The following is a 21,539-nucleotide window of genomic DNA, read 5'->3' as shown; positions in this document are numbered from 1 at the left end:
GAATATGCTGAATGCCTTCAGGGGCTCGTGCTAAATTATTTTATGAGGTAAGCACATTCCTCTTATACCCAGAATGGGAAGGAAAATGTTCATGGAAGAATTGCCTGGACACAGAGTGGCCAAGTTGGTCTTGAAGACCTCTGGGGCCAGAGCTTAACTGGACGTGGCAAGCAAAAGTGTACAAATAGATTAGGCAACTTTTTTTTTTCTGGCTGATAAGGTGACATCTGCATCATTTTGTCTATGTAGATGGTTTCTCTGTTGTTATCTTTCCTCTTCTCCAAAGCTGGTGACTTTAGAAGGTCTAATTATATTAGAAACCAAGGATGCCCATTCAGGGTTGCTCCTAGGAGAGCAACAGGGCACCCACGAAAGCCAAGTAAACGAATCTGTACCGCCCTTCATCTTACAGGACCTGTATCGCCCCCTCTCATCGGATGATTTGGACTCAGTAGGAGACTCAGTGTAAAAGACACATGGAGCAATGTATATGGTTTGTGATTGGGTGAAGGTTCACGTTTCCTAAGCAAAAGTCTAACAGCAAAATACACAAAAGAGTTTTGCATACTTTAAAATAGTAAAAACCAAATCATACAAAATACAATACATAGGCATTTTAAATTCATGATATTTGTCCTTGAAGGAAAGATTTTTTTAAAAAATATCTCCTCCATTTGATTTGAGTAGGGGGAGTTTCAACACAATATTGCTCAATTGCAATTTTTGTGTGAGACCTGGCTGTAGATAAATTTCATATATGGACCCAATACTGAATACAGGAATATGCTAACAATGTAGTATTATAGAGTCATCATTTCCACAGATATAGCTTTCTTTTTAATTGTAAGAAGATATATATATATATATATATATATATATATATATATATACATTTTTTTCTGTACTTATTGTAAAGCAGATCGAAATGGCACTAGCAAACACATTTTTTCCTTAAAGTTGTAGTCTTTTTCAAATTTGGATGACTGGTTTTTTAGAGCTACTTTTATTATAAAATAATGAAAATATTCAATTTTTTTCTTTATAAATGGAAAAAGCTTCTTATTATTTTGTGGGTTAATATATCTAAGGGGAAAAAACTCATGTCAAGGGCATATCGCTTGAAGATTACCATTGGACATTAGGAACTTGTTTTTGTCAAATAAATTTTATTTTTTTAAAGTTGTCTTTTATTGGAAACAACATAAACATAGCTTAATCTGTATGGAAATATGAAGAACTTATTCAATGGCATTGCTATAAATGATATAATTCTTCCTTACAACTATATATGTGATTTTAAATGTATAAAGCCTGCAGTTAGGATTTTTTTTTCTTTTAACACACAGACCTTTAAAAAAATGCCTAGACTTTAAAAACAAATTCATTTTGAGAGTAAAAATTCCCTGAAATGGTGCTGTATAAATTAAGCCAAAAATATCTAATTGTTCATTTTGATAAAACCTGAATTTTGCTGTTGTTTTGGAAATGTTCGTATGCAAAACTCCTTTTGTGTTATACCAAGTAAATCTATGATTATAACCCATTGTCAAACATTAACCTACTAATTCTGCTCTCAGTCTTCTATTTTAAAAATTATAGTCAGCTTTGCTTAAATATAAAACAATTATTTTAAAACCTGAATGTTAGAAATTAATTTAATGTGTATGGTCTATTATGTGTAAGCCATATCCTGTGATCATTTACTTTTACTAGTTCAAACACTAACAATTTTAGACTTAGAAAGCATGGTTTTGATATTCTCCAGGCTTGACATATCTCAGTAGGTGATAAATTTAAAATGTATTATGCCGTTTGGGGGATTTTACTTGAAATTTTTTTTTTCAAATTTTACTTCAAAACAATTTTCAAACATTTGATTCAAGATGGAGAGAAATTCGGTTGTCATACACTGTTTTAAATGTTATCGATTTATCTCCTTGGTAAATTGTTCAACTAGCAAATTTTACCATCTGGTTTATAGTTACCTATGTTACCATCTCACTTTACAAGTGAATTAAATATTCCAACCAAAAGAAGCAAAAAGAAAAAAGTCCAGGCAATCTAACAGCATTTGAAAACTTAGCCCTATAATAATTAGTGCCTCATTATCCTGTCTGTTGGAGAGAAAGACACTTCTCTGGCAGGTTATTTGAGAACTGCAAACTGAACCATTCCATCTTGAAAGAACAGTTCATAATAATACCTGTTCCAGACCTCAGGTTTTAAAACTGTTTCCAATAGAAACGAACAGAGACTCCTGCTGAGATCAAAAAGCTGCTTTGTCTTAGCTGAAACAGTAAACATCTGTGAGGCTGCCTCTGCTGGTGTCTGTTTTAGTTATGTCTTTGTAAAATGCATTACTTAATACAGTCGAGTCCGTAAAAGATTAGTATGTATTTGACTAAACTGTCAAAAATGCAGAGAAAGCAGTGGAACAGTTAACTTAAATCTGGTGGGGTCAGATGGTCCAGAACAAAAATAAATTCCAGTAATTTCAACTTCCCTGCACTGTCAATCTTACGGACAACTACTGCTAAGAGAGGTCCAATAAATGCTATTTGTTCTGTATAAGTGGCAGATATTGCCAATTGATATAAAGCCCACAGCTTTGTTTAGACATGGCAAAAAGAATCTGGACTTATACTAATTGCCGATAGATATCATGGCCAACTTTCCATTCAAGCCGTTCCAAGGGAAATGCTATTCCACAGCATTTAATCTTTTGAACATATGACTTTTATTAAAGGACTGTTCAGGGGCAATATATATCATTTACTTTTTGAAACTAAAGTCCCTCCAAGATTGAAATAGCACACCACTTATAGACTTTGAGATCTTTTTCTATGCAGGGCATAATTCTATTACACAAAAGCAGAAATAGAAAATCCTTAGCAACAAACCATAAGTTTTCAGTTCATTGCTGGAACCAAATTGGTGATTTATAGGCACTTAAGATTTGCTTACTTACAGAATTATTTTGCAAAATTAGACACTGAATTTTAAAATTGATCTACTGAGCAGGAGAGCACTCCAGCAAAAGTCATGCATTTTTTTCCTTTATGGTAATCCTTAAAAGTGCTTTAAAGCCATTGTGCTGTCGTTGAAAGTTTGAGACTTTCTCATTTACACTCACTTTTTATTTCTTAGACATAGATATTGTAGAAAAAGATATTAGAAATATTTCCCTGCTTTCAGCATTTTAGAAATGTAAAACCTAGTAATATACAAAGTGTGGAGTCCAGTGCAAACTCAAAAGACTATAGGTCTGAAAGCCATGTGGGATATTCTTCTTTGTTTTGCCTAATCAACTAAGCCAGGAGAATTTTAAAGTGTTCCTATAATGCCATAGGCCTTTAAGAAGATTCAGGGCCACCCATCTGTGTATATCCCTGTGTAAACATACTAGCTTATCTAAATATTTCAAGACCAAGTAACATTTTGTAAAACATTTGAATAAGCATTAACGTAACCCGAGTTAACCAGCAGGGATATTCTGATTGCATCTACTGCAGATCTATATATGATGGGCTTTTTCTTTTTTTACAATTAAAATAAATGTATAAAAGTCACATCTCTAAATAAAAGTGAATGACAATAAAGAAGAATATTCCTAAAAAATGAGTCCATATATTTTGCCTGTTGGACTACTAAATTTTTCATAGTGGCCATATATCTGTACAGATGTGTGGGTGTTTTGTGAATTTTCAGGGCTCAGTTTGTTCATGGGTGTGCCTATGTAAGTATTCATGTATGTGTATAGACCATAAATAGCAAAGTATGGTGTTTGTGACACAGTCTTATAAGTTACTGGCTCTTGTAGAATCATACGTAAACCTTTATGTCATAAAGTGCTACGCTGTTGACATATCATTTGGGACATATTTAAGTTCAAAAACTGTTTGCTAAACTTGTATGACAAAATAGTTCAATATTCAGATGTACCGATTTATAAAAAAAAAAAAGGAAAATGAAATCCAGATAAACAAAAATTGAAATTCAGACAAATCCAATATTGTGTTAACTATTAAATAACACATTAATATTTACATTTTAATGTCTTGGTGTTTGATTCTTAAAATGATTGAGTATTATAACTGATATTTTCCTATTTTGTGTGTGTATTGATGACTGTAGTGATTGTCAATCAATATTCACTACAAAATAAAACATTGATTTGTAGAGTTGTACGTAGAGGAGTATTATGTTAAACCAAATACTCCAAAGTGTGTTTGATTTGAAGTAAGCTTAATAACAAAGCCAGATAACCTGTAAGGCATTTCTGTATGTTCTTTTAAACCATTATTCTAAATTGTTGACATATTTTGAATATACTTGCTATATGTGTGTATGTATCCACATAAATATATACACACTTTAAAATGCTAATTGATCGAATTTACTGTGTGTACATTTGCTCATTTATGCGTATTTTTGTTAGCCTTGCTATCACCTCTAATTGTGCATGTATGTGACAACTGTATTTGATTGAGATATCCCACAGTGGTATAGTGTGAAAATTTGAGATATACTGAATTTAATATACCAATTGCCTGGTAGAGTTGCTCTGCTGTCAGCTGAAAAATATTTGTAATTTTGTGCCTGTAACGCATGTGGAAAACATAGGAAGTCAGAGGACCTTACGGTAATTTTTAAGGGTGCATGATATGTGTGTCTTTAAAATGTGGTTCATTTTAGTAAAGATGATGGATAAATTCCAAGATAGTATAAATGATGCATGTAATACATGGGTGTTTGTATTATATATGGCCACAAAAAGTTTTTGAAGCCAGGGTAGTATCAGAAGGTTTATGGGAAAAGAACTATGAAAGTTCATTTTCTTTTGATGTGTGTTTTGAGGAGTTTATATTCATCCACAAGCAAGGAATTGAGTTCATTTTTTTCTAAGGTTTCTTTACTTTGAAATACATTATGAATGTTATAAATTTGGGTAAGCTTTTTATAAAGAGGTGACATACTTTCTGCTTACAATATGAGTTGCTTGGATGTGTATTCTCCTCTTAAAAAAAGAGCATTTGGTTTTAAAAATATTTTGAACAGTGATATATTTTAATCCATCATTTCAGGCCATCAGCAGAGTTTTGTAGAGCCAAGAATTAAAGAAATGTTTCATTGAACTACCCAGTTTTGAAAGTTCCATCACTTTGTGCTGTGGTTTCATTGTAAAATGTTGTACCTTGTGTTTCACAACGGACCATGTTATTCCTCTTGAAGTTAACTTTGTGACACTTACCGTCTTAGAATAACTATATAATAAACAGGAAAAACTGCCTATGTTGTTCAGTGAGTTTTTTTCAGAAAACTTGATGAATAGATTTTGGAATTGAAATGACCGAATGGGGTAAAGATGACTTCATCACCATGTAGATAGCATTCTTGTAATTAGATCAACAAGTGATGCTTGAGATTCTGCAGAATAGCACTGTGTGACACCCAAAGTCTAAAATATAATAAAAGCAAAGTAAGAAAGTCATGTGATGAGGAATTCTGTTTCAGTAGGTTGCATTAAATTAGTAATATGCCTTCCTCTGAGGCTTGTTTTAAGGGTGAATTTGTTGGACAAATTGGCAACTGGTTGAAAAATAGAAACTAACATACATTTTTGAAACATATTACCTGTGCCCTGGGTTTAAAGGTCTCTTTTTATCAAGGTCATCTAATTTGCAGAAGAAAATTTTACATGTGTACATGTTTATGTGGATGTGTATGTATGCAAGCTATTTATTTTAAAAGCATGGATAAATAAGCATATTTAATAAATATATTATTGTTAATTAAATAATGATAATACCTGATCAACTTTAGCTTAGAACCAAATTCATAACATAGTTCATTCATATTATAGTATAAATGAGAATAGAAAATTCTTCTGGCCAAGTTAGAAAAAATACTTTACATTAAAACTGTTATAAGCTGGGTGACTCAGGATGCTGAGGCAGGGGATCACAAGTTCAAGGCTAGCCTCTGCGGTTTAGTGAAGACTTAAGAAACCTGGTGAGACCTTGTCTCGAAATAAAAAAGGACTGAGGATTTTGAACCTTAGAATCCATTGGCTCTAACTGGCTGTATTTCTTTTGCCCATGATAAATTTAATCAGTGTCCACAGCAATAATGGTACAGCTGGAAGGAATGTTTCCAGATTTACAAAATTTCCACAGGATATTCAGACTTTCTCCTTATTAGAACCAGAACTTAAAGTAAACATAGCAGGTGCCTGGAAGAACAGTAAGCTTCCTCATTAGAGGTTGGGAATCCCCATTTGAGAGAGCTACTCTATCCAGAGGGAATACATGAGATGACTTCCTGGTCCCCATCCAAACTGTGATCTCCTGAAGAGTAACTCGTCAGCAGACATATCATAGCTACCCAATGGCACAGTTTTTTCAAGACAAATGGTTCAGATTGAGAGTTTATAGATCTTGGCCTGAGTATAGTGATTAGCAAATAGAGACAAAGAAGACCACCCAATACAACAAACAGATGGATCTAATTGTAAATAAATGCATTGATGTTTTTTTTTTTTTAAATCTTAGCTCCCACTGCTTTTTCCAATATTGTGTTAACTATTAAATAACACATTAATATTTACATTTTAATGTCTTGGTGTTTGATTCTTAAAATGATTGAGTATTATAACTGATATTTTCCTATTTTGTGTGTGTATTGATGACTGTAGTGATTGTCAATCAATATTCGCTACAAAATAAAACATTTTCATTTTCTCCTCCTCAGTTAACCACATCTTTATGAAATTTAGCATCTTCATTAATTTTTTAATACTCACTGTTATTACATACATGATTGCCTACATCATAAAGTTTATTTTAGATTGAACATATTATGAAGAATGCAGATAAAAACATTTGGAAAAAAGGCATTTCCTTTGTGCCTTGTTTCAAAAAAGGGGTTCTTATAAATCATTGCAGATTGATTGATGTCATAAAGTTATTTTGTAACCCCTTGGGGACTCAACGAATGTGTGGTTTTTCTGTGTTTCTTAGGATCCTACTGGTCTCAAGCTCTCTACACCAAAATTACTATTTAATGTTGTTCTCTCAGGTCATCTTCAAAGCATCTGTAGACCTAAATCCAAGATTACCAAGAGAGTTGTTAGAGTTTGTTAAATATGTATGATTTATGTTTCCTTTATAAAGTTGATCCAGAAACTAATGACAGTGACCAATTGATTTCTAAATTCCTTTTAACTGTTTTCCAAATCAACATTAACTATAGGCCAAGAAACAATGTGACATGGAAATAGAACAATTCTCTAGCCAAAACTAAAGCTATCTGGTGAGATCTGTGTACCTCTATTGTAATCAGTTGGATATTTTCCATATCTTGAGGCAGAATGGACCCCAGCTGGGTGACAACATTAATACAAGTGGCAGGAGGAACTCATAACATTTAAAATGAACTGTTTTTTTAAATACATAGTCATCAGATACATCTTGGTAAAATGTGGTTAGAGCTGTTATGTCAGCTTTCTCACTTACTTCAAAAAGTGCGATGTGTTCTCCATCTGTTTTCGCAATCCTGAGCTAACTAGCTACATTTAAGATGTGTTCTTACTTAGGGCCATTCTTTTATGAAGGTGTGCCATAAAAGCATCCAGGTGTCAGCAACCTGCCCAAATGGTTCCCATTAAGCCTGCTTGGAGGTGATGACATTTCAAATGTCACAACGCCTCTCAGAGCTGCTAATTGCATTAAATTCTAAAATAACTGTATGCTTTGTACTCTACACCCAGATGCCATGGAATTAGCAAACTGACTGAGCAAACATAAAATCTTATCAGCATGCACCTTCTAAAATGTTTTTTTTTTTTTCTGCTCAGAAAATCTAAATAGGTCAATCAGTTTCATTTAGAAACAATCAAAACTATAGTTGGGCTTTTCAGTCCCCCCCACCTTTTTTGGGTACTAGGCATTAAACTCAGGGTCACTCAACCACTGAGCCACATCCCCAGCCCTTTTTTGTATTTTATTTAGAAACAGGGTCTCACTGAGTTGCTTAGCTCTTCACTAAATTGCTGAGCACTGGCTTTGAACTTATGATCCTCCTGTCTCAGCCTCCTGAGCCACTGGGATTATAGGCGTGCACCACCTTGACAGCACTTTCAGCCTTTATTAGTCATAAGTTATAAAATCTGGCAAATCTCATTAGGTCAATTCTAAAGAATATGAACTTACACATTTTCTGTTAATTATTCTCAAAATCCTTCATTCAGACTTATGGGTAATAATCAAAAGGTTTCAGGAGAGTCTACGTTACTATATTTAGGTGGGTGACAGCCATACTCAAGGGCAGAAATGACTTCAACCAAGAGAGAAAACAAAATGTTAAGTGACAAAATAAAAATCCAAGAATAACAGACTTTGAGAATATGAATGTAATAAAGGGGACATTTTATGTTAATAAATGTGAAGTCTTGGACTTGGTCCAAAACACTAATTTCTCAAATACAGAATAGGGTAAGGAGACATACCTGTGAGCTCAGTGGAGGGTTAAGTAAGACACATGCATCCTCAATAAAACAATGTGATCTTGAAGGGAGTTAACATTGTATTTATGATTAAGAAACTCTGTCCTTCTCTGCTGTGGCTGGTCAGAACACACCTAGAAAGCTCTATTCAGTTTTAAGCATCAGCTTTAAAGAGTGCTGGAGTGTGTCTACAGGAAGGTGAAGGAGTCTTGGAGCTCTGTCACAGTATGAATATCCAGAGAAGCTGGAAATATACAAATTGAGAGGACAGACCCAGAAGTCCATGGCTGCTCTGAATACCTGCAGCACTGTCTTATGAAAATGGATTGGATTTGTACTGGCTGACTCTAAAGATAAGAGACAGAACAATCAATGGAAAATGAAGAGGGACATGATTTTAATGTAACTTAAAGAACTTCTACTTTGTCTCATATTAATAATGCAGGGTTGCCACTGGGGGTACAAGTTCAGTACTATAATGTTTGGACAAAGGCCATCTGACTACCCAACTGAATTCTCTGTAGTGGAGAATTTGACCTATGGATGGAAGTGGGGTGGAATAGGTAATATTTAAGGTCCATTCCAGTCCCTCCACTTCTTCAAACCCATAAATGGTCATGGTTATCATCTTGGAAAAACATGTAGTATTCACCACCTTCCCTGGGAAAAAGAAGAAATAATACCATTAGAAGTTTAATACAGTTATTTTACTCTATTTGATCCCAATAATCAAAACAGGAACTTTCCAGAGTACTCCGGTTATAAGTAAATACATTTTTCTCTGGAAGCTGTCAGTCATCTGCTGCCTTCAGACAGCAGGAAATCTGAAATGACCCAGGGTTCATTTTCAAAAGCACACAACTAAAGTTGAAAATAAGCAATTGTCAACATAAACAAACTTGTGTTAACTCTACTTTTTTTTTTCCTAAACAGAAGCTAAAAACATTGAGGGATTTTTTTATTCATGTGGCAGAGAAAACACAGCTGGCACAGTGGCAAGCATTCAGGGCAACCAACATTGGGTGGTACTGTTGAAAGTGAAATTCACTGGGTTCATTGGGTGATAAGGCAGTTTAGTGAACAATACATTTATAAAATGCTACAGTTTAAAAGATGTTTTCATGTACTTTGGGTCAGAGTTGTGTATTGAGTACCTGATGTACTTATTAAAAGAACAAGCTTTTGGAACTGAGTATATAAATCGTGGGCATATTTGCTAGGAAACACACTACTGGTCTGTTAGTTTTGGGTGCTTGTTGAAAGAATATGTCTTTGTATTCTAAAATTTAAAACACTGCATGACAAGGCAGCACCTGCCACCCCAACCCACAATGTGTCTACATAATTAAACACCATTTGTGATGCCGCTGGGAGAAATTCAAGGAGCAGAGAGCCCAGAAGAGAAGGCCTCCATGCTAGACATTTCATGAGTGTTTTTGTGATCTGCAGTGACACCGGGAGATAAAGGATCTCACTGTTCTGGAAAACACATACCTTCCCATCAAATGTGGTCATGTTAATGTTTATTTTCCCCAGTAATCAACATACTAAATGTGCCTTGTCTCAACCTCCTGTCCCAGTAATATAAATTCAAGGTTTTCAGAAACAGACATTCATGGAAGTCAGCAGAGCATGGCGTAGAAGCTTGTATGTTTACAGTCCCTCCGACAAAATGGGTTATGAATCCACAGTGAGTGTCACACTAAAACAAACTGTTTTGAGGCTAGGATCTGAATTCTCTTTCTAGCCTAATATATGCCAGATTGGTGCTACCGTTCACCCAGGGAAGCTAGATGAGAGAAGATGGTTAAAAAAGAAACCAGTTCAAGTCATCAGGCTTATTGATGGGGGATTTTGATGATATTGGAAAATAAGGGGCATAGCATACAAATTTTATGATACTTAGGGATGTATATGAGTCGTGACAAAAATTCTAGAATATTCTATAGGGAAACAGAGGCATGGCACTGTTATTATTAAATTTCATCCCAATCATGTCAACTGTCAGTGTTGATGAACTCATTCCATGGGATTGCGCATCTTTCTCACACTCGGGAGAATATTTTGTGGTGCTTGATTCAGATGGCCCCTCAATGATTTAGGTAGCATTTTACCAACTATATCAATCTCTTCTATGAAAACTAAAACTGTTTAATTTACTCTGCAAGAGACATTTGGGTATAATGGACTATATAAACCCTCTCTTAACCCTTTACTTTGTGTACAATTAAGGCTGGATGGAAGGGGGAGGAGGTTGAAGGGAAGCAGGTAAGCAGAGGAAAAGTAGGTCAAGTTTGCTTCTTGTCCCCTATTCAAATAAATTCAACTACAGATGCTCTTTCCCTTCTCTCTGCTCCACAGACAGCCGGCACCATGAGCCAAAGCCGCCCCCTCACCGCCTCCTGCTCCCATCAGGCCAATCAAGTGGATAAACCCAGGGAAACAGAAGGAAGATCTTTTAGGACGAGCTGTATTCACTATTTAGAAATAGCATAGCAATGTGAAAGAAATAGAGGCAGAGATGGAAACATTCATTGTTAAAGCACTGCCCCCTAGCCAATCATAATATTCAATACCTGGTTTTATTTTGTCTTGAGCTCTCTAATATAATTGTTACCCTGTTTGCTTTCAGGGGCCTTGAGTCAAAACCCATCAAAACTACAAGGGAATCACCAGGCCTAGGTTTTTATTCTTGTTTTTAACCTCAGACATAGTATGTACATTAAACAAACTGATCACCTATTTAAGGCTTGTGTCTTTATCTCAAAGTGGAATTAACAAACCCACTCTTTTGCCTTTCTCCTAAAGTCACAGTAGCCTGAAATCTTTATTATTTTATTTTATTTTAGGATATTTCATTTAAAAACTGAAGAGAATTTTTTTCTATTATAAGAATAGAAAAGACAGTGGATAAGATCAGAATGGTATTATATTTAGTCCCATTTGCCAACAGACTGTGTAAGACTGAGGTGAGATGCTTAAAATCTGCCAAACCCAAACTGTGAGCTAAAGGATGATAATTTTGAGAAAAAAGAAAGAAGTCTTGGACCATCCAGGTTTACAATGATGAGTCTGATTAGTCAACACAACCGACTATTGGTTAATAGGTGGGGGGAGGGAGGTGTGGTCCTGTGTTCCAAATGTGAAGACCAAACCTCCCTGAGCATAGGTGAAGCAAGCTACTGAGATTCCGGGCTGGATGTAGCACATGGAGATCGGTCCCTCTGACCCAGTGTTTTTATGTTCTGTTTTGTTCCCTTGCAGAGCTCTCAGCATGGTGGCTCTTCTACTTCACTGGCATCCACCAAAGTCTGCAGCTCAATGGATGAGAACGATGGCCCTGGGGAAGGTGATGAGCTTGGGACTTGGTATCTGAGGAGAAGGCCCAGCTTTTATAGGGGCAGAGGAATGGGTTGGCAGAATTAACTCTGAAAAACTGTTAACAGCTCAAGCAGAAGGAAAAGGACCAACCCAAGCAGTTCGCGAGGGTCAATGATAAGGGGCTGGGATTGAACCAGCTCCCACAAGGGATTGGGATGTACTCCTTAGAATGGGAAGAGTTGGCCTCGGCTGGACCCATTTCCCTTTCTCTGAGAGTGGGTATTTCCTAGGAAGGCAGCTGTTGTCTGCTTGGGAAATAACAGAGGGAAACTGCTGCCCTTGTGTTCCCAAACTCTGTTCTCTTTTCATACACTGGAGGCTATTGGCTCTCTTGACTATTACAGCCACAGATGCGCTCTCATGGACGTGAACTCAGTGTATGAAACCATGGTTTTACAAAAAGAATTAGTGATGATTGCAAACAATGCTTTTTATCCGTTAAGCAAATTCAGTTTTTAGATTTTCAATGTGAGGTCGTCGAGTGACCTGGATCCCAGAATCAACTTTTTCACTAACTCACTGGATGGTTTGGGGCAAGCTTCTTCAACTGTCCATAATATAGTTCTTCTTCTGTAAAATGGGATGGTAAAATACATACCTATTTCCTCCCTTGTGGTTGTTATCAGCTCAAATTGACTAGGGAAAAGTGTTTAGAAAAAAGCGTTCTGATAAAGCCACTCTTAAAAAATCAGCTCCTCTTACTTGGTATTTCCTCAAATGCCCTGTGGGGGAAGCACTTTTATTGTGACAAGAGAGTGAGACTCTGGGGTTTACATCATTTCCTTATAGACTGACAATATAATTCATAATTCAAATCTGGTTTTAGCTTCCTGGTGAAATATATCGGAGAAGATCTAAGTACTTAGAGATTCTAGTTTTAAAATGAGATATTCCCACTTTAGTATTTCTCAGTCTTTAATATACACATTTTATTGTGAATCTCTAAGAGGGAGATATATCATTCAACTGCTTAAGAATGATCTAATCATATTATCATTTACTTCAGGCACATGTAGGTGTGAGAAAGAAACTAAGGGCCTTGGAAATGAAGACTTATGACAATAATATTTTTATAATATTTCATAAAAAGTAAAATAAAATCACCGCTTTCTCTAACAAAAGCAAAGTCAGCATATGCTCTTAAAATGTATTATATCTTGTTAACTAAAAGCCCCATTTTTATTTCTTATTAGTTTTGTTTTGAGTGGAAGTAAAATGGAAATTTTTTATATTTAAATGAAACTTAAAGACATTGTTCTCTTAAATACTCAAGCCTTTTCATCAGTCTTCCTTCCCAAGAGACAACAATATATATTTTTACCTGAACTCTAAATCATCATTGCAATTTAATTTCTTGGTTTCATTATGTTGAGAATCTTTCTAAAGTATTTTTCATAAAGCTTGCTTTATTTCACACACACACACACACACATACACACACACACACAAACACACACACACAAACACATACCGAATTATTTCCTGGCTACCATGCAAAATCAGACTTTTTGGCTATACCATGTCTGTAGCTCAGCCACCTAGAAGTCTCTTTTTTTCTGATGTGTTTTATTTGCCTAATGAAATGAAATGATCTTTGAGTAAGCCTTTGGCTGAGCCTTCTTGGCCAAAAGCCTAAAAAGTACCTTTTATCAATAATCAGGGGAAAAAAATTCCCAAGCCCTGTGCTTTGAATGGGTGCCCTGTGGATGCTCCCATGGGAAGGGAGGGTCAAAGTATCTCTTTCTATTTGCTGTCTACAGGGCAAACCTGTTGTATCAGCCAAGGATGATCACTTTTATTACCAAAGTACTATAACAGCTTCAAGGCTGTCACTTGGGAGATTTTTTTTTTTTTTTTTGGTAAATTCAGATGCTTTGCAGTGAATTTAAAACATCCTCAGCCATCTCCTTTCATTCCTATGGAAGAGACAAAAAAAAAAAATCCCTAGACTGACTCCTTCACAGGCAAAATCATGGCTTCTTTCCCAGATAGGATAAGGGAGAGGGCATTGGCTCCAGCCCTCACTTTATTCTGGAGCTCATCTAGATGGCTTCTAGTAGCTTCACCAATAAAGATATGAAGAGGCTTATGAATATCCACAGCAATAGCAGCAGTGATTACAAATGTCCTACATTTAGATGATTTCCAGAAATTCCACCCACTCTAAAGCCCAGAGTGGTACCAGCATAAAGGTCCTAAAGTAGGCTTTCAGTGATTTGTCATTCCCCAACAATAACCAAATGTGATATGCAAAAATTACTAGAAAGCTCCCTCGCCACCTAAGGTTTGCAATTCATTTTGAGAAGAAATATTTAGTCTCACTTAAGGTCAAACGAGGAGCACATTTAGAAAACCTGCTAGGCTTCCATCCCTTTTTGCATTCAAGATGCCTGGGGGAAAGCTAGGATTTATAACTTTAAAGCATGTAAATTTTAGAGCCCAGCTATAAAAGGCTTTTTACACCCCCTAACATGTTAAAGGTTATCCAGTATATTTATGTGACCTAAGCATGGCTTATTTAGTTTTATGGCCTTGGATATTTAAAGCATTATTAGGCATTTGTAAAATATTTCAAAATGCATTTTCAGGGGGAAAATGCGTTGTGTTAGTGGCACTAACATAATTGAAAGTACAAAACTGTTCTGTTCACAGACATAATAGATAGGGCAATTTCAACTCAACATCTGCTATGCAGGTTGCTAGCAAGAACATTTGTTTAAAACCTGCTCGTTGATACTGGGGAAGGGTGGCAATCAATGCTTAGTTCATAAGGAATTTTACGGAGATCTCCATTTCAGGATGTAGTAAAACCAAGTGTCCAAACAGGAGGCGTTTTTCCTGCTGGTACCATGTCAAGCAGTCAGTCCAGAGACCCTTCAGAACTGCATTTTTCTCTGCGCCATATGGAGCAATGTTATTTCTCCATGCTCCGCAGATATTGAGTAAATGCTATTGATCAAACTGGCATGAAGTTAAAAAAAAAAAAATGAAACTTCCTCAGAATCCTCACTGCAAGTACTTACACTGGTGGAGGTGAACCCCATACGTTTCCTTTTAGTTTATCATTTGTCTTAGTGAAAACTGTTGAGTATATACAACATCTATGAAGGAGGGGGGGCGGTTGCCTCACGTACAGAAAATGACATATTGAGTCTGAATCAGTTCCACTCTAATTAGATGATACTTCTAAATGTCCCATTTGTGCAACATCTGTGTCCCCTTTTCTACCAATAAAAATGTATTAATGATTCTTTCAGAAGTGTTGGAGGAAGGCTTCCAGATTCCAGCCACAATAACAGAACGATATAAAGTCGGAAGAACAATAGGAGATGGAAATTTTGCCGTTGTCAAGGAATGTGTAGAAAGGTGAGAAGAATATCACTTGTGTAAAACTTGAAAGGAAACATTTGGCATTATTTTCCCAGGTTGTATCTCTATCTATAGTCTGTGACCCATATGGAATAAGTTAATGTCTCGACCCCAGATGCAAAAAAAAAAAAAAAAAAGAAACTATTTAACAATGAACTTGAAAAATGTAGTGATTTTGGAGGGTGATCTATGAATCAACTATGAATTAAGGACTTTGATTTTTTTTAATGTACTGGGTGAAACTTTGCCAGGTCTTTCAGGTAAGTTTCTACTTTGTTAAAAAATATATATATTGAACAGTTTTTCCCAATGCTTTTTGAGGCATTTTTCATAGAAGTCAAAATATTCCTATATGCAGTTTAAATCTCTAATGGGTACTATCATAAAATTGCACATAACAATAACCTTGAAAAGCTTTAAATGCCTGTGTTGGTGCCAAGAAAAATGGTGCTTAATATACTAAAATATATTAAAATGGATAATCCAGGTACTCTGGGCCAAGGGGAAGGGTTTAAAGGGAAGGATTTATCCCTGAATTCTTAATGACATACTCAAGGACAGTAGCTAGTAGCTATTAGATGGGAAAGTAACAACTAATAAAATTACAGAACAAGGTGCCCTCAAACCCCCAGCTCAGTATCAAATTTGGATTTCTGTTCTTGGGCACATGCTTGTTTTAGAGATCCAGGTTATCCTGCAGCTTCTTCTCAGAGCTGTGTAGGCAGAGTATTGAGAAGTCAAGGGGCACCTGCCTCATTCCTTGAAGGAGTGTGTCCTCTAAGTTTCTGGGGGCCTAGTCTGGGATGCACATGACTCCCTTGCCCTTCTCTGCTCCCAATGAGACAGGACTCTCTTGCCAGTCAGTTCCTCACCACCACAAGATAATCACACTCCTCTGTGTTATACCTCAGACCAGAGAAAGCATTTATTCCTGAAGAGCCAGAGCTGGTTCTTCTCCAAGGGTTTTAATTTAGAAGCACAGGTCCATACCACATTAGAGACAGAAGTCTACATAAGGCCTCACATCCTGAGGGTTCTACTTTGGCCAATATCCACTTACATGCTATGTGCTCCCTCTTCCCCTTGATACTTCCTGGAAGATGCTTCCCCAACCAAGATAGCAGAGCCTTCATTAAGCTACCCTCATGCAGTTGCTCTCAAATTTTGCTCCACTCCAACATGTCAGCTGGACTAGAACATTTGCAACAGAGATAGTCACCCACGATAGCAGTCACTCTCCATGAGGGAAGAGCAGGGATTGAAAATCCCTTTAGTGGATTCTGCCACGTCACTTTTTCCCCTTTTACCCTTATCACAGAGCTTGGCCATTCGTTGCCTTACTGTCAGATATAGAAAATATCACCTAGTTGTGAGCCAGGAGCCTCTATCACTGCCTCTTCCCTCCCCATGCAACCCTCAGACCATGCCTGCAGGTGTGCCCATGACTACTTACCTGAAAATGTTCACAGCTAGCCTCCTGGCCATGTTTGGCCTGATCTGACCATACCTGATATTTCACTAAAGCTTGGAGAACTCAAAATGGAGCTTTTGGGACTGAAAGAAAGAGAACACACTAAGCATGAACCTCAAATTTCTCAGCAATAGAAATTTCAAAATACAACTGTGCTAAGGATTCTGAGAATAATATCTTAAATATGAATTTTTTGAATTTATTGAGTCAAAGTACTTGTCCTTAAGCACCTCATCCAATGCTTACTTCAGAAAGAGGTACTCAGTAAATATTGACTGATAGGGTGACATTTTATGACGTTTGAGCGGAATCTCTTCTAAACTGCCAAAGTATACATCTTCGGCTTCTTACACATGATTTAGAAGAAGATATTGAGCCTTGAATATAATATTTGCAGTGTGTCCTGCCATTATTAAAAAAAAATCCCATTACTTTACTGGGTCTCACACCTGCTAAGACAGGAGCAACCACTGTTTAGTGAGCATAAGCTATCTATGAGACCCTTAGCTTATGACATCTCATGTAATCATCATAATGATCCCACAATACCAGTATTGTTGTGCCCATTTTTATAGAAGAAAAATTGGGGGAGTTAAATGTCTAAGGTCACTTAGCTAATAATACTTAATAGCTCAATAGTTAAGAAGGCTCTACTCCCAAACCCACACTTTTAGCTTCAACTCCACTGCTTCTGATGAATTCCCCACAGGACACATAACTGAGCCAAAATTACATGCATTGCATTTAGCCCTGTGCAAATAAGATAGAGAATGAACTCAGGAAAACTAAGCCTAAGGTGACGGGTGGAGGTGCGTGGACATGTTTATATCATTTTATATTTCATTGATACTTTCACTGATAGTAAATCCAGCCCTTTTAACATGATTTTTGCTACAGCAGAAAATCCCATTTCTAGCAGATTGCCGTGGCCTTTCACCGTGGGGTATCTGGTTGTTTGCCCGTGCTTGTCATCTGTTGTCTGACATGGCAGCAATGTGCCGTTTTTCTCCTAGCTAGTCCATGGATTGGGATGACATCTTATCCTACAGTTCCTGTCTTCCCACACTGGAGCATTCTCATTTCTCTTTCCAGAATTAATTTGTTTCTTTCTAACTTGGATTGTATTCATTTTGCACGAGTTTACATCTTGGGCCTCACTGTATGAAACTTCAGAGCCTAAATACCAGATTGCTCCAGAAGTGTTAGTATTCAGCTCCTGCTGAACAAGGACATATGGCATGTGCCCTCTCTCCCCAGAGGTATCATGAAAGATTCTTTTAATATTTTCCAGAGGTCCAAGAAAATTAAAGCAAGCTAAGAATGTTGTGAATGGCACACATTGCTTGCGGGTGTGTTCTGCCATATTTCTAGGGATGAATATGTATTAATAAGGGCAAGTATGTTCTTCCACTGTTAATAATATGCTGTCACAGGCATGATTTTTCTACAACAATGGACACAATAACGGGGTCACATTGGTCTTTTCTTCTGTGGTCCTGTGACAGTGAATCCTTTGGTAATGCTCTGCTGCTAGGTCCAGTGAAATTTCTGTTTATGCCCCAGGAATAATTTTCCAAGTGGCCTCAGGGGCTCCTCAGACATGACAAAGGAAGTTAGTGGACTGGGAGTTCAGCTGGGAGAAACATGCTCTATTTTGAAGCTGCTTTGTGGGGCATTTTGAGTCCATTGAGTCCATTAAGTCCCAGCAAAAGTACTCATAGAAGTCAGACCATGAATAAAGGACTCGATAGGAAATGCCCTTCATTTCTAATTGTCCTGGCCTTGTGTGGACTAATTACCATGCATGTCAAGAGAAAGAGTAATGCAGTCTTGAGCATAGATGGTGTCCCAGGTGGCTCTCTGCCCACCTCCACTGCTTGCATTTTTAGTTGACTTTAATATACATATATCTACATGTGTGTGTGTGTGTGTGTGTTTAGTTGTAGGTGAATACAATACCTTTACTTTTTAATGTGGTGCTGAAGATTGAACCCAGTGCCTCATGCATGCTCAAGGCGAGTGCTCTACCACTGAGCCACAACCCTAGCCCTTTAGTGTTTTTTTTTTAATGAGCTGCATTAAAATCCTTGGTGTTGATGCTTCCAGCTCTCCCTGCTCCATCCATAAGCCTAAAGAATTGCACAATAAAACTGATAGTTCTAGAGATGAACATTAGCTGGCTGTAACCCACCGGAACAAGCACCCACTTAGAAAAACTACAGAATTTTGAAGAACTACAAGAACTGTGCACCCAGAGTCAGGAGGCATGTCCTTCAGAACGGGGACTGGGAGGACAAGTCAGGTGAAGATGCTTAGACATCTCTGGACCAGCTGTTTATTTTTCTTCCTTCTTTCCTGCCTGAGTATGCTCTGGCACCTGATAACCGCGAGGCTCTTGGTCAACTTTGAAAATGAAAATTCTCTTCCAGAGATGGGATGCTTGGTTCTCTGCTACTGGTAGTTGCCTCCTTGCAGAGGAGATGGAGCTCTATGAGGACAAACTTGGTGAACAATTTGCTGACCCATCCTGTTGGGGGTGGGATGGTATCTTCTAATCACTCTAGTAACTGCCACCACCTTCTGGAGTTTCCACAATCAACCAACAAGTGCAGAGCTCTTGGGAGTTCAGGACCTGCTGGGCATTTCTGGGCTACAGAGAGACAAAGCACAGCCTGTGTCCTTGGAAACTTAGACATGTGCAAAGTATTGCTGCGAAATTAAATAAATGCTGTGGTAGAGGAGCGCTTGGAAAGCTGTGTTTTCTTTGACACATAAGCTTTTCAGTATTTTTCAAAACACAGCAAATAACAAGGAAAACCGCATTAGTCTAGAGTACCACATGATAGCCAATTCCTTTTTGACAAATATTCTGCTACCCTCCCTAGGTGAGGAGGAAATGGGAGGAAGAATTGCTATGCTGAACAAGACGACTTTTTTCCAACTGTTTGGAGCATGCACATAAAAAGCTAGCTTCGTTCAAAATTTGGAAATTTGCAAAATTCGGGAATTTCCTTCCAGTAGTGCAGGTTCTAACCATGGGTCACTCTTACTGGGAAGATGACCTTACTAACTGACAAGGAGAAAGACAAAAATTTCTGCTGCTACTGCCTTTGTTGTGGCAGAGGGGGTTCTGTGAGGTGAAAAGAATAGAATTTCAGGAACAAACAAGCAAATGTCCTATATTGTCACCAGCAAGCCAGGTAGTTAGTGTTCTTTTCCATCCATCCAATGGTAGACACCTTAGGACAAGGAGCAAATCTCTCATCTCTGAATCCCCTGTAGATCCATGCTAGTTGCTGAACGATTGCACAGGCTCAGCAGTCCTCAGAGGTCAGGGTCTAAAGGGAAGCAAAGACATTATTTAAGGTTTTCTTTCTTGCCAAGTGCTTTCACTTAAAGGGAGCACTTATGTTTCTGTTCTTATGGTTTACAGTAAGTCCTAACACCTGTTTTAAGGCTCATTTTGAAGACAAGCTACTTTCCTATAAACATGTACTTCTGGGAACTAAGGATTTTATTATATGACTTTGTAGTTCTATCCTCAAGGAATCAAGAGAGAAAAGTTGCAATATTAATCTTGGTGGTCCTCCATGGGACTCATTTTATGATATAAAATTTGGGTAAATTGAATAGAATGTTTAAGCCTATTACAAAAGGTATTGGTAGGAAAGCCACAGGTCCTTTTTCCTTGTAAGCCCTGGGGCCACCTAGCCCGTAGTCTCTCTCGTTTTCCCTGAAGATGTAGGCTCAGGACAGAGACTGCTGGCTTAGTCTCCTGAGAGCCAATCCACCCACCTGCTCACTGGGGATACTGCTCCCTGCCTATATGGCTATAAAGGAAAATTCAGCCTTCCCAGGTCCCACACCAGCCCTTGGCCCAGAGTACTTTAACATTTAAAGGAAATGAGGATCAAATGGCAAACATGGCAATTACAAAGCTAAGTCTCACACACACACACACACACACACACACACACACACATACTTCTTACCAGCTTTTCCTTTTTAGCCCTGCAAAACTCCATCCTTGCTGTTTGGCCCTGCCTGGGATTGCTGGTGGAGATGGAAGCAGAGTATCCAAGTCTAGATTCCTCTGTTATCAAATGAAACTTGTTAAACCAGAGAGGAAATTGCTCATGGATTCTAATCTTGGGTTTACTCTATCATTAATTTATGTGTATATGTGTGTGTGTGTGTGTGTGTGTGTGTGTGATCACGAAAATCAGAATCCAGAAACATTTAGGCTTCTAGTTTTCCTCTTAAGAAACTCTCAAACTCCTTAGAAGTCTCATAAAAAGAGGCTGCTGAAAAGGATCCTGTGGTCTTATAAGACCTAGGTCTTCCACAGTATGAGGAAGCCCTGGATAGCTGAATAATTTCACTTACACATTTCTGTTTGCTAGCACACTTATAATTTCTAATGTTAGCTATTGTGTTTTACCTCTTTCTGAAGTTCTTCTCCACATTCACCCCACGACTTTGCTGACGGTCTGAGGTCTATGGAGGAAATGTCCAGTATCCAGGGCCCTGTACTTAGCTGAGGCCTGGTTCATATTTCCTCTATCATGGCCTCTCTGCTCAGCCATGGCAGATTCATTGTTGAAAAATCCACATGGCAACGTGGGAGAGACATCCTTGACCTTCTAAATCCAATCCTTGTGGAATTAAGGCAGGGTGTATTCCCCCTGAACACCCACATCTCTGCAGGAGGACCACCCTCAAGCAAAGGGTTTTACTCCCTCCCATCTGAACCCCAAAGCCCTCTAGTGGAGAGAAGGGGCCTCAAAGTAATTATTCTGGTTTAATTCACCAGAT

General features: G+C 37.6%; 1 protein-coding gene across 4 annotated transcripts in view; it reads left to right on the top strand.

Annotated features, from left to right (window-relative positions):
- Dclk1 (doublecortin like kinase 1) overlaps positions 1-21,539 on the top strand; it is a 344,423-nt gene that overhangs the window by 267,194 nt on the left and 55,690 nt on the right. For 3 of the 4 annotated variants that reach the window (XM_046454160.2, XM_058582536.1, XM_058582537.1), the window contains 2 exons: positions 11,768-11,852; positions 15,142-15,250. In XM_046454160.2, the coding sequence (XP_046310116.1) occupies positions 11,768-11,852; positions 15,142-15,250 (194 nt within the window). Of the gene's footprint in view, positions 1-412; positions 5,291-11,767; positions 11,853-15,141; positions 15,251-21,539 lie in introns of those variants that run through there. The other variant, XM_046454162.2, reaches the window with a different exon arrangement.

The sequence above is a fragment of the Marmota monax genome, unplaced genomic scaffold (genome assembly GCF_021218885.2).
Source record: "Marmota monax isolate L192 unplaced genomic scaffold, Marmota_monax_Labrador192_F-V1.1 WCK01_AAM20220418_F8-fsc00011, whole genome shotgun sequence".
NCBI classification, from domain to species: Eukaryota; Metazoa; Chordata; class Mammalia; order Rodentia; family Sciuridae; genus Marmota; species Marmota monax.
Note: the sequence above shows the minus strand (reverse complement) of the source record. Positions and strands in the feature narration are given on the sequence as shown.